Source organism: Xyrauchen texanus, chromosome 30 (assembly GCF_025860055.1).
Source record: "Xyrauchen texanus isolate HMW12.3.18 chromosome 30, RBS_HiC_50CHRs, whole genome shotgun sequence".
NCBI lineage: Eukaryota > Metazoa > Chordata > Actinopteri > Cypriniformes > Catostomidae > Xyrauchen > Xyrauchen texanus.
Window position 1 is genome coordinate 524,028 of NC_068305.1, and position 14,382 is coordinate 538,409.

The 14,382-nt window shown below is 40.3% G+C and overlaps 1 protein-coding gene across 1 annotated transcript in view; it reads left to right on the plus strand.

The window, feature by feature from the left end:
- The window catches only part of LOC127624116 (cyclin-dependent kinase 19-like), a 115,317-nt gene that overhangs the window by 88,734 nt on the left and 12,201 nt on the right, over positions 1 to 14,382 (plus strand). The window contains 5 exon segments of the mRNA XM_052098784.1: positions 900 to 1,031; positions 5,242 to 5,385; positions 7,615 to 7,684; positions 8,721 to 8,793; positions 12,471 to 12,568. Coding sequence (XP_051954744.1) covers positions 900 to 1,031; positions 5,242 to 5,385; positions 7,615 to 7,684; positions 8,721 to 8,793; positions 12,471 to 12,568 — 517 coding nt within the window.

The following is a 14,382-nucleotide window of genomic DNA, read 5'->3' on the forward strand; positions in this document are numbered from 1 at the left end:
TAGCTTGACAGAATTATCCATTTGTGCCCTTGTGTTCTTGTGTTTCCTTACTTTCACAGACAGGTGCTTCATATCTCTCACTCCCATAGCTGTCCATGCTGGATCTGTCCCTGTTGTTTTAAGCAAGCACAGAAAGCAAAATACTGCATTAGCATAACCGCACCCACATAGCCAGGCCTTTTTGGTGTACCAACTACGAGAGAAGCCTTGCGTGTACAGCTTCCATTTTTTGCTAGTCTGCTGTCTGATTGCAAGGTCAGGTTGATCTGGGCCCAGCTCTTTCACCTCTAGTTTTTCTGCCAAAGTTATCCTCTCAAACAGACTTTGGAAGAGACATTTTACAGAGTTAGGGTTGGGTCTGGAAGCAGTGATCATTTGTCATGTATTTAAAATTGCGCCCCTACAGACTAGTCCTGACTTTAGCAGTGGCTCGTTAGGGGCGATAAAATAATAGCCCTTTTCGGATTAGATTTGAGGATGATGATTTGCCAAATTTGATGTCCTATCTTGAATATGTTCATATCTTGAATCAGCAATTGGCTAAATTGCTACATAGACTCCTGTGGGTGATCTTCTTTATCACCCCAGAGCTGAACTTGAGACATGCGTAAGGGGGGACATGTATGGAAAGCATATATCTTGCACAGATGATTTTCTATCATATCATATTATGATTATAATTATTTTGTGTGTGTGTGGCTCAGGTGGGGGCGGCGCCTTAGCGCTCTCAATTGGCCAGCCGCCACTGTTAGTACATAATAATTGAAAAGTGTTTTGTGATAGCAACAGCTGGATTAAAAAAAGTAAACGTCTGTAAAAGGTTCATGAGAGGTGGAGTTAATTATCTAGTGCAAACTTTGCAGGTTAATAGGCATTTGTTTTGTGTTTGTATCACACAGCTGATATGGGGTTCGCTCGACTATTTAACTCTCCACTGAAGCCATTGGCGGATCTGGATCCAGTAGTTGTCACGTTCTGGTACCGAGCACCTGAACTACTGCTTGGGGCGAGACACTACACCAAAGCAATCGGTAAATTATGCCAGAGACAATATAATGGAGAACTTGTAGAAAATGAAAGTGAGAAATCGCAACACTCAGGGTGGGTTGCACTAACAAGGTTTATTCTTACATTTTGATTAAATCAAGGTTTAGCTGATCATTCTGTTGCACCAAACTTGAACCTTTGTTTAAAAATAATCAGGGTTACATTTAAACCATTTTGATCCTTACTTACATTTCACAGTAAATCGAGATTTATTGTAATCCTGTTGCTCCATTAATTCAAACTCTGATTTAAATATCAGTAGGGATTGACAATAAACTTGCAGTTGAGGTGGTTTAAATAAAAAACAGACTTAAAACTAAACATGAATGACTGGGTAAGGGACCTTCATGGTTACTAGCATAACCTCCATTCCCTGATGGAGGGAACGAGACATTGTGTCGATGTAGTGACTCTAGGGGTCGCTCCTGGGAGCCCCAGACATCTCTGATCTTTGAGAAAAGGCCAATGAAAATTGGCAAGTGGAATTTGCATGCCACTCCATTGGACATGTGCATCTGGAAAGTATTCAAAGTGCTTCACTTTTCCCACATTTTGTTATGTTACAGCCTATGTTACAGTGAGAAGCGTGAGGTCTGAGAACCAAGTCCGGGTGGGCCAATAAGGAGCCACTTGAATGACCTGCTCCTCGTCCTCCCTGACCTTGCACAACTCGAGTCATTTGATGTGCCAATGCAGTCACTGGCCAGTCCAAAGACCGGCGGCTGCGTGCATGTTACACACAGAGCCTCAGCCACGCTTGGAGGTGTCCGTCATAACCACGACATGCCTGAAGACTTGGCCTAGGGGAACTCCTACTAGGTTGGACCAAGGGCTGAACAGATGGCAGCAGACCTGTGTGTGCTGTGGCACCATGCCCATCTCGTGACTCGGGTCTGAAGCCAGTTCTGAAGCGATATCGTATGCATCAACCTGAGTGGCCGCTGAAGATGCCATATGCCCCAGGAACTTCTGAAAAGTTTTCATTGGGACTGATGTGTTCTGCCTGAACGTACGCAGACAGTTCAGCACCGTAGGAGGGAGGCAATTACCATTCACCGAATTGAAACGGACGCCGATGAACCTGGGCGGGCACCTGGTGAACTGAATCGCATAGCCGAGTCAGACAGTCCTGATCAGCCACCGTGTCAGGTTGGGTAGCACGAGCCATGGCTCCAAGTTCCACGCGAGGGGGACCAAGGGAATAATCGTATCTGACGCACCAGCGGGCAGGGCCTCGCAATGGGGTGGAGCCTGAGGTGCCACTTGTGGCCGTGCCGAGTCCTGGGATATCAAAGCTTTTACCTGCTTCCTTTGGACCGCTCCCGGAACAGCCTGGGACGGGAGAGGAAGAATTTCGAAGAACATCGGGGGTGGATTTGTGTCACAGCTGGTCGTGCGATGGCGGGAGACCCATCTCTGGGGTGTCGAACCTACCAGAAAGAAATGGTGCCTGGCGGTCGTGTTAACCATGGACACAGAGAATAGGGCCCAGGAAGCGAGGAAACTGCTCTCTTCTTGAGAAAGTGGGTACCGTAGCCCGTTGTATGTGTGGCGAATTCAAAATAAAAGGGAAATAAGGATTCTCCACCCGGCCCTCCACCGGGGGAAGGAGTGGCCTTCTTACCAGCTCCCGAAGTGCAGATTCCGGACTTCCTGGGCAGCCGGTCTCAGAGGTGCTTAAAAGCCTTCCTTGGGTTCTTGGCTGCCGGCCGTGAGACAGGTGGCTGCACGCCAAGGCTGGGCCACTGGGCCGGTGTTACCTCTGCAGGGTGACGCCCTTGGTGATGAGCAGACAGGGTGTTGGATCTTGAGCCACGCCGGGGCAGGATGTGTTGAATAGCCTCCATCTGCTTACTCACCATTGAAAACTGCTGTGCGAAGTTTCTAATGGTGTCACCGAACAGGCCAACCTGGGAGATGTGGGCGTCAAGGAATTGAACCTTGTCAGTCTCTCTCGACACGACCAGGTTGAGCCAAAGGTGCCATTTCTTGACCATCAGGGTGGACATCACCTGCCTTAGAGACCGTGCCATGACCTTTGTCACCCGGAGGGCGAGATCATTAGCAGAGAGCAGCACTTGAATTAGTCCCAGGTCAGGACTACCCTCGTGCAGTTCTTTATGTGCCTTGGCTTGGTGCACCTGCAGGAGTGCCATGGCATTCAGGGCGAAGGCGGCGCATCCAGCAACGCCGTAGGGTGGGAGTCTAGTTGAGTCTTCCACGTCAGACATGACGAGCCCGCTCTCGGATGCTGCAAACGATAGCACATCCTCTTTGCAAGCCCTGAATGAGAATGAGAACCCACCCTGAGATGGGTCCGTGGTCTCATCCCAGAACTCGACCAGGGCATACGAGTGTGCTGTAGAATGAGAGGTCCGTGGGGGGTTTCCCAGCCGAGAGGCTTCCCCAGTGCTAACCGACTTAGGTAGAAGGACCGAGCCGGGGAGCCGCTGGGGTGGCTTTCCCTCTGACGAAGGAAAGCCGTGACTGCAACGTAGCCATGGTCATACTATCGCAATGAGGGCATGAACCATCCACGAACGTGTCTCCGCATGGGTAGCACCTAAGCACGTGAGAGTGATCGTGGCCATCAAAATGGAGAGATAGCGACCGCAACCAGGAATAACACACAAACAAAAAGGCATCTTGAAAAAGAGGCTTTCGTAAGTGCCACTCTTTTAGTAGGAAAATTCTCTTTTCGAGAAAATATACTTTTTATTTTTATTTTTTTTAAATATACTCTTTTGCAGCTGAAGCACCCAGGGGTGTTTCTCTGCACAACACCCGCGTGAGAGGGGGAGAACCACTGTAATGACCTGTAGAAGCCAACAGCTCGTAATGGCTGGTAAATGAGTAATTCAGCTCAGTGAAATACAACCGCTCATCTCCGAAGAAGAAGTCTGAATGAGTGGTTGCATTCCAGCTCCTTATATACCTGTATGTCCGGGGGAGTGGCATGCAAATTCCACACACCAATTTTCATTGGCCTTTTCTCAAAGATCAGAGATGTCTGGGGCTCCCAGGAGCGACCCCTAGTGTCACTCAAATAAAAGCAAGAGGAAAGTGTTAATTCTGAATTTAATGAGAGTAGTTACAAGTGACAGGAGATCATTATTGTTCCCTTCCTCTCTCTTTCATGCCCTTTACAGTCGCAGCCTGGGTTCTTCATTTCTGGCCACAAGAGTGTTGCTGAAGCGAGAGTAGGCGGTCAATCCGAAACTTGTGCTACTTGCATCTTGTTTCATATTATCTGTCCTTTTTTTAAATTATGCTGCCATATTTTAAGGCTTGTGAAATTGTACACTCTGCTGAGATATTTTATCAAACTACCAGGGCTGTTTCCCAAAAGCATTGTAAGCTGCAGAAGTAAATCGTAGAAATGATTAGTGCAAATGGTCTCTACGATCAATTTAAGTTTACCATGCTTTTATGAAATGCAGCCCTGATCAGCTCTGTGTACTAACGGTCTTAATCACAGGTTAAAATTGTAATCTTTGATTTGTTAAAACAGTATTTAGAAATCTACCCTCAATATGGCACCTGTAGAAATTAGAGTCCTGCCTTTCAGGTTAAACAGACACACGCTTTTTTGATAGTAGCATCACCTGATACTTTACTTCAGAAATAAAAATGATTGAGCTAAAATATCAAAATGAATGAAATCATTATTTGAAAGATGTTATAGAGCGCAATAATCATAAATCGATATACGCTTCTCTAGAAACCACAAGTCAGTGTAAAAGAACAATCATGATTAATAGCTGAAGTATCTGTAAAATATAACTACACTACCCATAAACCTGATGAGAAATCCACCATTCACAGTAGTCGCTGTTAACATTGTCATAGGTACCACGGAAAAAGAGCTCAGATGTGACTGTCTGTTCTCAAGAAGCATTTACCTAAATTCTTAAATTACTAAAGAATATTTTGCAATAAAATAAAATAAGCTTCCATTGTTTTGAGACTTATAATCAATGAGTATATGTCAGATGTGTGGTTTGTTGAACTTGCAGCTGGAGTTTTGCTTACTGCACCATGCTGACTGAGTTGTGCCAGTAGCCCTGTACAATCCCGGGCAGATTCGCTTCCCAGTCCAGCCCTGCCTCTAAGTGATCTGACTTTGGTTATGCACTGTTGGCATACATTTTTATGTGTCCTTAATAGTTTTTGGTTTTATTGATTTCATTGTAGATATCTGGGCAATAGGGTGCATCTTTGCAGAGCTGTTAACGTCAGAACCAATCTTCCATTGTCGACAAGAAGACATAAAGACCAGCAATCCTTTTCATCATGACCAGTTAGATCGTATATTCAGCGTCATGGGCTTCCCAGCAGGTGAATGACCCTTACAACTTATCGTATCGCTTTACTTTTAGTCATGCTTAATATACTGTGTACCGCAATGAAATCGCCATGAAAAACCATGAACAAAACGAAACAAGGTATCAGAAAATACTTCCCAGACTACATTAAACACAGGTTAATTTGCATTAAGAATAAGCATGATTTGTTCCGACAATAATTTAAATTGTGAAAGTCTTGAATTTTTGTCTTTTAAGAGCATGAAACCTTTAGAAACCAAACAACCTAACTATAAAGACTGTAGGCCTAAGTGATACGTATGCCTTGTTTATGCTTTTATAAAATGATCAGTTTTACTTCTTGATCTAATACGGTATGAAATGTAATTTCATTCTCAGCTCAAGAACTTGACTTGTCGCTTGCATTTCCTATGTGTTTAGACATAGCACCCGTCTTTTCATCTTCAAGGATTTTCATCTTGTGAAGTAGATTTTTTCACTTCATCTCAAGGTTACGTATGTTTAAAGGTGTCTGGTGTAGGCCTCTGAAAGACTGAAAGTTTGCCACATAACTTGTAAATCTTTGTTTAGCTGTTTTGAATATTTTGTTTGTTATTCAAGGTCGCCACTGTTTTACACACAGCTCTGCAGTCAACTTCATGAAGTGCATTCTGAGTCAGTACTGAAAGAGTTCACGTGTTTGCTGGACACTTGCTAATGTTTTTTTCTTGTTTATCTGCTGCAAACGCTCATCTACCGTATTCTAAGAATAAATAAATAAATGAAGGCACAATTTCAATTGGTCAGCAAACTAAATTCAAGCAGAGATCAAAAGATATTGTTTAACCCTATAAAGCCTGCCATATAAAAGAAAAATGCCTCTAGTCGAAACTTTTTTCATATACAATGTGATTTTTTTGTATCCTATTTGATACATTAGGCTTTAAAGGTAGATAACCTCTTGAGAATCAGCCATTTATTTTTGTATATCTATTGTTATTTAAGTCTCTGTAAGCTAATGTCAACCAGGCTGAGTAATCGGATGATATTCTGACATTTTACGATTATGACAAAGTTTTATCTTTTCCTTTTGTCAGTTTTTAAATCAGCAAAGCAACATAACATTACACAACACAGTTTAATACTGCCTTCCATCGGAATTATCCTACTTCCCACTTCTGAAGTGGTAATTACAAGTGTTGCATTCAAGTGCTTTGTTGTCAAAAAGAACTTCATTCATATATATTTCATGAGGAACTGTTATTTTGACACCATAAAAAATATGACAATAATGTAATTTTGGTCAAATACAAGCAATTTTTATGGTGTAAACATTTAAAACATACATCAAATAGTTGTTGATAAAGATAAATTATTATTATGACCAAAATGGTAAGTGCTAACAATTAGCTGCATTTAGAAAAATGAATTGCAGAAACCGTACTCTCCTCTGCCATGTTGAAAGTGTAAGCCTCCTCACAACTTGGAAACTCGTGTATCAATATTATCACTGAATTTCCCAGTCGTTACGATTTGAGGAGTCATTCATATGCAACTTCTGAGTGGGAAACTTATATTTATGATAATTGCATCATCTTGCATCGCATTGCCTTACCCACTCCACAGATTTCATATTAGCAAACTATAGTTTTGACAAGTCGTTTAAGACATCTACTGTATTCTTAAAATAAAGTAGTGATCCTAACTGACCTAAACAGGGAATGTTTTCTACGATTAAATGTCAGGAATTTGAGTTTAAATGTATTTTAAGTGTATGTTAACTTCTGACTTCAACTTTAAGGACATTAACTCCATTATATAAGATTTAAGACAGGCAGTGTAAATGAAGATTTAAACATTTGACTTCTGTGCAACCATCTGAACAGGTTGTTGACTTATAATAATAATAATATTTGAACATGTGTTTGATCTAGATGACATGTGGCTTCATATTTCAGCTCACATTGGTTTTTGAATCTATCATGTAATGCAACTTTGCAAAGAAGCTGTTGTTGAAGGATGCTCAAGTTAAAATGATCAAAAACAGGCTGTTTAATTCTAAGAGTAAGAGACTGGTGGAAAATGGTTGTGAAAAACAAAACAATGACTTAAAAAAAAAAGAAAAACTTAACTAACATTATATAAAAAAATGTAATTGTTATAAAATATAGGCTATGATATTCTGTGACCCCTTTTAACAAGACTCTTAGCCTTGTTAAATGTCGTTGTGCACTATTACATAACACTTATTTGGAATTCCTAGATAAAGACTGGGAGGACATCAGGAAAATGCCAGAATACCCCACTCTACAGAAAGATTTCAGAAGAACCACGTGAGTTCAGTGTTTTATTCAAGAGTTATAGTAACACAGACCAGAAACAAATGAAGTGTTGAATGTACATCACGATTTATAATGACTTATGTGAGTGTGAGAGTCCTTTTCTGCTTGATTTTGAGATAAATGGCCACTTGCACTGGTTAGGTCAAATGAAGACTGCTCTTACTTCTTAATAAAAGATGATCTACTGTGGGAATACCCCTGAAGACGTTCAGTAGTTTATCCCAGAAGCGCTTTGTAAGCGCTAAATGCTCTTCCCATTTGTAAAACCCATATGTCCTCGTGCTGGACGCTTCATAAACCAGACTTGACTGGATCGTGCGGAGCACTAAACAGCACTACGCAAACCACAAAGCCTGAATTAAATCAAGAATGTTCTACTTTGGAGCACTATGGTGAATGTCCAAAATCTCATAAGGTCAGAGGGCCATGAAATTCTAAACAGCGCTGACGAGGAAAAGACTATTACTGTAGTAACAGCAGCTCTAGAAACAATTATGATTTCATAGACATTTTATAGATTTATATTAAAACTATAAAAGGGGAAGGAGCAGAATAAAACTTAGTTTTATTATATAAAAAAAGGATGTTTTAGTCATAGATTTCAAATATTGAGGGTTATGCTGTGAATTGTTTTATAGAAACCATAGATACACTGACTGACTCAATGATGAGCCATCCATGGTCAAGCCAGTGGTAATTGTTACAAAAAAAAAAGTTAAATCAAGGGATTTAAAGCATGTACTTCTATGAATTATGAGCCGAGCTGTCAGATTTGCACTTCAAACTTAATAAACTTGTTTATTGCATGTTTTTCTTGAACAGTGTTTTTGTTCTTCTTCTTTACAATAAAAGCCACTTTGTTTGATATTTTGTTGAATGCAAAAACATTCATATTTTTTTTGTGTGTGCTTAAGTATCCAAACAGTTTTTGGGATCACTCTATGTATTACATTTCAATATAAGGACTATAAATGATCACTTTTGAATGTGCATGAATATGTTGTGATTTTTCACCTGTGTTTCACAGATATGGCAACAGCAGTCTCATTAAATACATGGAGAAACACAAAGTTAAACCAGACAGCAAAGTCTTTCTGCTGGTGAGTCTGTTTGACGCTTTAAACGTTTGAAATGTGTACCGATATACTGTCTGTCAGTAATAATGCCTTTGAAAGTGCTTAAAAGGATAATTTCTTTTAAACAGAAGAACCATCATTTTAACATAAGTACAGTAGATTTGAAATGTTTCATGAGTTTAATTCATTAGAAATGTATACACACCAATGTAACTATGCACATACAAAATAAATCAAAATGAACATAAAAATTTTGGTAATAAATCGCAATATTTCTCTATATTTTGTGTTAAACTTTTTTACTATATTAAAATTGCCATGCTGGGACTTTTGGGAACATTTGGTGATTACACAAATAAAGAACTGAATCAGAATTTTTAATTGATTTATTGAAACAGACAGTTCATTCATGCAAATGAGTCAAACTTAACCAACTTTAAAGTTAAAATCAGAGATGCTTTTATATCATCTCTGTCTTAACAAGGAAGTATTGTGAAGCTAGTCTAATGACACAATATTTAGGAAAATGAATTCCCAAATAAAAAATGAATTAAAAGTCATTGCGCATGTACTGTGAGTATTTGAAGTATTGCCTAGCCCTACTTCTGGTTCTAAATATAATTGCATTAGCCATGATTGAAGCCATTAACCCCTTAAACATTGAGGAGGGGGGCAGGGGGGAGCTATATCGAGGAAAAAGTTCTGTATTCTTAAGTCAGGCCATATGAGATATAACTTGAAATTTCAGAGATAACCATCACTTCTGCATTTATGTTACTTAAAATAACAAAATTAGGCCTCAAAATATTCGCATTGAACATTAGCGCCCCCTAGAGTTAATGGGGTAGAAATATTTAAATGAAAATAAAAGTCTTTCACATAACATCTAAATGGACAAGTCATATATAAAATGAAAACTCTCAGTCTCAGAAATGTGACTGTATAGTTTAATTTGTTGCACTAATAACACAGTTTGAATGATCTTCAAAAGAATCACAAAGTGAAATATGATTTCTGTAAGTCACCAAAAACAAACATCTCATTTATGCTCCAATAACTGCTGCTGTAAGCCCCAAATAGCTAAAAACCTTGTATCTGCTTTTACCTTAGAGAGTTGTCTAAAAAAGTAGCCATTTTGTACTTGTCTGTTTGCTTGTTGGCTGAATAAACTGTTATATCTTAAATGTCCAAACAAAATATGCCATTCGGCAGGAAAAGCATGCTAAAACAAAAATGTTTTAGACTATTGGTGATAAAATGGAGGATCTCAGCTTTCTACTGACACTTAGATTGAGATTGTAGTCCACTCAGAGGCCGAGATATTCAATGAAATAATGAGGGTGGTGCATGAACTGAAAATTAGACTGAATGTCTATGGACAAAATGTGTTAGAGCGCCACCTACATTTCAGATCTGTATATTGTGATGAATGTGATAGAGAAAAAATATTTGTTCTAGTGCTTTCTGCCATTTAGTGGAATAAAATAAGACTTCAAAGTGAGCTATAGTGAACAGAAATGGAAGTGGAGCGTAGTTCTAGCGGGAAGACCAGCAGGTGCACATCATCACATCATTAGCTGGGTAACTCCTAGCCAATCGCACGTAAGCCAATGCTTTATGAGTCCGCTCACAATCTATCACATTGCTGTTTCGGTGTGCTAACACTGCAACTAGATGCGTTTCAACCTCTCCATCTCTGGAAGCCCGCCTTCCCTTTCCAACGACGTCGTCACTTCATCTCAAGCATCAAACCCATGGGGAGTAAACAACGCGAATCCTGCAAAATCATCGGCTCAGGCAGCAGCCGACTTCCATCAGAAATAAGCTAAGTCATTTTCATATCTATCAAATGCATTCAGGGCTGGAGATTGCGTTAGGAGACCCATTCTAGTCACGGGTCTAGACCTTCCGTTGCCATGCTACCTGTTCATCACAAAGTTGCAACGCTGCCTGTTCAAAATAACGCATTCGCATCAATATCAAAAGCCAGTATTTCACGTCAACAGCGCATTTACTCTCATAGTATGGCAGGCAATCGCGTAATCTCGGTCAAGGTTCAACTCGGTCAAGGTTCATTCACAGTCTGCATGCCCGAGTGTTCCCCATTGGGGAATTAAGATAATTATTCAGGCATATCATCATGTACAGTCAACGCTTATCATACGGACTCTCATTACTTCATTCAGTAAGATTCCCCCATTTTGCGGCCGCCTTCGCCCAAATCACGTAACGGGTGCGTTCCAATCCAATTCATAATCCCTATGCCCTAGTCACTAGGAAGACCGAGCCCATGATGTGAGCATTCCGAGGGAGCATGACATCACAGTTTCACCTGGTGATGTGCGCCCATCCTTCCCGAGCACAAACCATGCAAATTACATATCCAACTTAAATGGCTGTATCTACTGGCTCCCCTGGAGTATGGAAAACACTGTTGAAAGAAGACACTTTGGGCTTCACTTCACTTCTCAAGTCAGAATTAATATATGTTGTTATTTTAAAGCAAAAAAACTACATTCTCAAAAAAGGTTTGGACTTTGAGATGGGCTCATTCTGTTTAGAAGACTTCATATATAAGATAATATACAGTTTTACAACAGGAATGCTGCTCGGATTGCATAGTCTGTCGAAGAACGACGATGAAGTGTAATTCTTCCAGGTGAGATCTCATGTAAACAACGGAGAACATATCAAGATTTATATTTACGTACAAGTGCTGCTGGACGTTATAGAATGAACTCCGTCACGGACAATTGACCCAAGCAGGCCGAACTGGATTCATCTGGTGATCGCTATTTCATAATAAGGTATGAAGTCCCGTTTTTGATATTGCATGTTGTCATCCGCACTTCTGGCACAAATAAACAAATTGCTGTTTCTGGAGGACTGCTATCATGCAACAGAGATCGGATATCAACGTCGAACACTTAGACCTTCGAAAAGACGTATAATCCGTTAACATTAATCGCATATCCATGCATGCATATCAGAATGCAATAAACGTAAGCAGAGTGACGTCACTCCCGAGTGCAAACAAATACGTATCAACGGGTTAATATAGCCTTCACCAAGCCTTGTGAAAGAATTTACTTTGTTCGGTACAACATTCGATGAGGTTCCCATAGCGCCTCCAAGGGCGCCACTGTTGCAGCGCGCCTCCGACAGATTATCTACCACCAGCGTAAGGCATTTCGCTATGATCAGGTCATTCAGCGAGTAATTCCCATCTCATGGCATACTTCCATTTTAGAGTTAGGACAACATAAAAAAAACATGTTTTTTTTGCATTTAGAGTGCAAATAATTGCGGGTGGTCGTTCAAAAATGTATTAACAGGTTCAGTAACACCCGTAAAACAGCACATAAATGCATTCACTTATAACCTCCACATCTGTTGAATTCTATATTAATTTGTCAGTCATTCGCTCATAGAATGATCTTTGATTGGTGCATTGCTTGGTAAAGGTTAACAGCCCAAATTTCGACCAGTTAACTAAATTGGTGGAAGAACTGTGTTTTCTTTTTTTCTTGTGATGATAATTATTAATATCTGTAATAACCACTATGATAAAAGCACTGTAACGTGGCTTACTGCTTTCTTCTATGTTTTAATCTTTTATAAGTTGGGTTTTGTAGTACAGCATGTGTGAGCTGTCTGATGTGAAGATGGATGTTTAAGAGTAATTCATTTTTCTACTGTAGCTCCAGAAGTTGCTCACAATGGACCCCACTAAAAGAATCACTTCTGAGCAGGCACTGCAGGACCCTTATTTTCTGGAGGACACTTTACCCACATCTGAGTAAGAACCAAATATCCCATACTCATCTCACTCACACACAAACACATTTACAGTGTACACATGTAAACAAAACCACATTGAACATCTGGGATCCATTCTTTTGGAGTCTGATTGGAACTTTTAAATATCAAGAATGTTTTAGGATTTTTAAAACAAAGAAATATTATAGCAATGTATGCGTAAAGGGATTCATGGAAAGGAGGCAGCAAGAACCGGCTTAACAATGTAAATAATAAGGAACTTAAATAAGGAACTTAAAAGACAAACACACAAAAGTGTCGAACAGCTGTCCGTAAATCTCTCTCTCTGTCGCACTGCAGTATCCAGTCGGCCTTTATCCCTCTCTGAGGTTTGATTAGCCTGATTAGGGGCCGGGTGTACGGAATCACGACCCCGCCCCGCCCCGCACACCACCATGTCATAGTATGCCAAATACTTAAGATCCTGCACTATATCCCCGTCACTAATCAAATTTAAGCAAATTTGTGACATTGAGCATGTTAACTCCTTTGTGCTAAAGACACTCTTTGAAACATTCTCCAATCATGCAGGGATAACATCAGATAACATGTTGGGATCATGGTGTTTTGTTCATGCCAGCTTGAGTGCATGCTGTCATTAAAGCAAAAACATACCAAATGCTAAGACATTGTTCATTTTTCAGTTAAGCTTTTGACTCAACTTGTTATGCTGATAATATCATTTATATGTACAATTTTCCAAACTGCTTAGACCCCGATAATTGCTGCTTACATCTATATTTTCCTCTGAGACTAGTTCAAGAATTTGTGACAAATAAGTAAGATGGTTCTCTAGGTTTGGCTAAAATAAAATAATGCATTATCTAGAGAACCACAAGACAAAGGTAACAAAAGTAACTTGATTCATCCATTTCTTTAGATGATACTAGCCAATTAACTGTTTTTGACCATGGCCCAATTCACATATTTTTTTGATGTTACATCTAACCACAATAATGAAGATCCGTGCTTTTACTATATACACTCACCTAAAGGATTATTAGGAACATCATACTAATACTGTGTTTGACCCCCTTTCGCCTTCAGAACTGCCTTAATTCTACGTGGCATTGATTCAACAAGGTGCTGAAAGCATTCTTTAGAAATGTTGGCCCATATTGATAGGATATCATCTTGCAGTTGATGGAGATTTGTGGGATGCACATCCAGGGCACGAAGCTCCCGTTCCACCACATCCCAAAGATGCTCTATTGGGTTGAGATCTGGTGACTGTGGGGGCCATTTTAGTACAGTGAACTCATTGTCATGTTCAAGAAACCAATTTGAAATGATTCGAGCTTTGTGACATGGTGCATTATCCTGCTGGAAGTAGCCATCAGAGGATGGGTACATGGTGGCCATAAAGGGATGGACATGGACAGAAACAATGCTCAGGTAGGCCGTGGCATTTAAACGATGCCCAATTGGCACTAAGGGGCCTAAAGTAGTGCCAAGAAAACATCCCCCACACCATTACACCACCACCACCAGCCTGCACAGTGGTAACAAGGCATGATGGATCCATATTCTCATTCTGTTTACGCCAAATTCTGACTCTACCATCTGAATGTCTCAACAGAAATCGAGACTCATCAGACCAGGCAACATTTTTCCAGTCTTCAACTGTCCAATTTTGGTGAGCTCTTGCAAATTGTAGCCTCTTTTTCCTATTTATAGTGGAGATGAGTGGTACCTGGTGGGGTCTTCTGCTGTTGTAGCCCATCCGCCTCAAGGTTGTGCGTGTTGTGGCTTCACAAATGCTTTGCTGCATACCTCGGTTGTAACGAGTGGTTA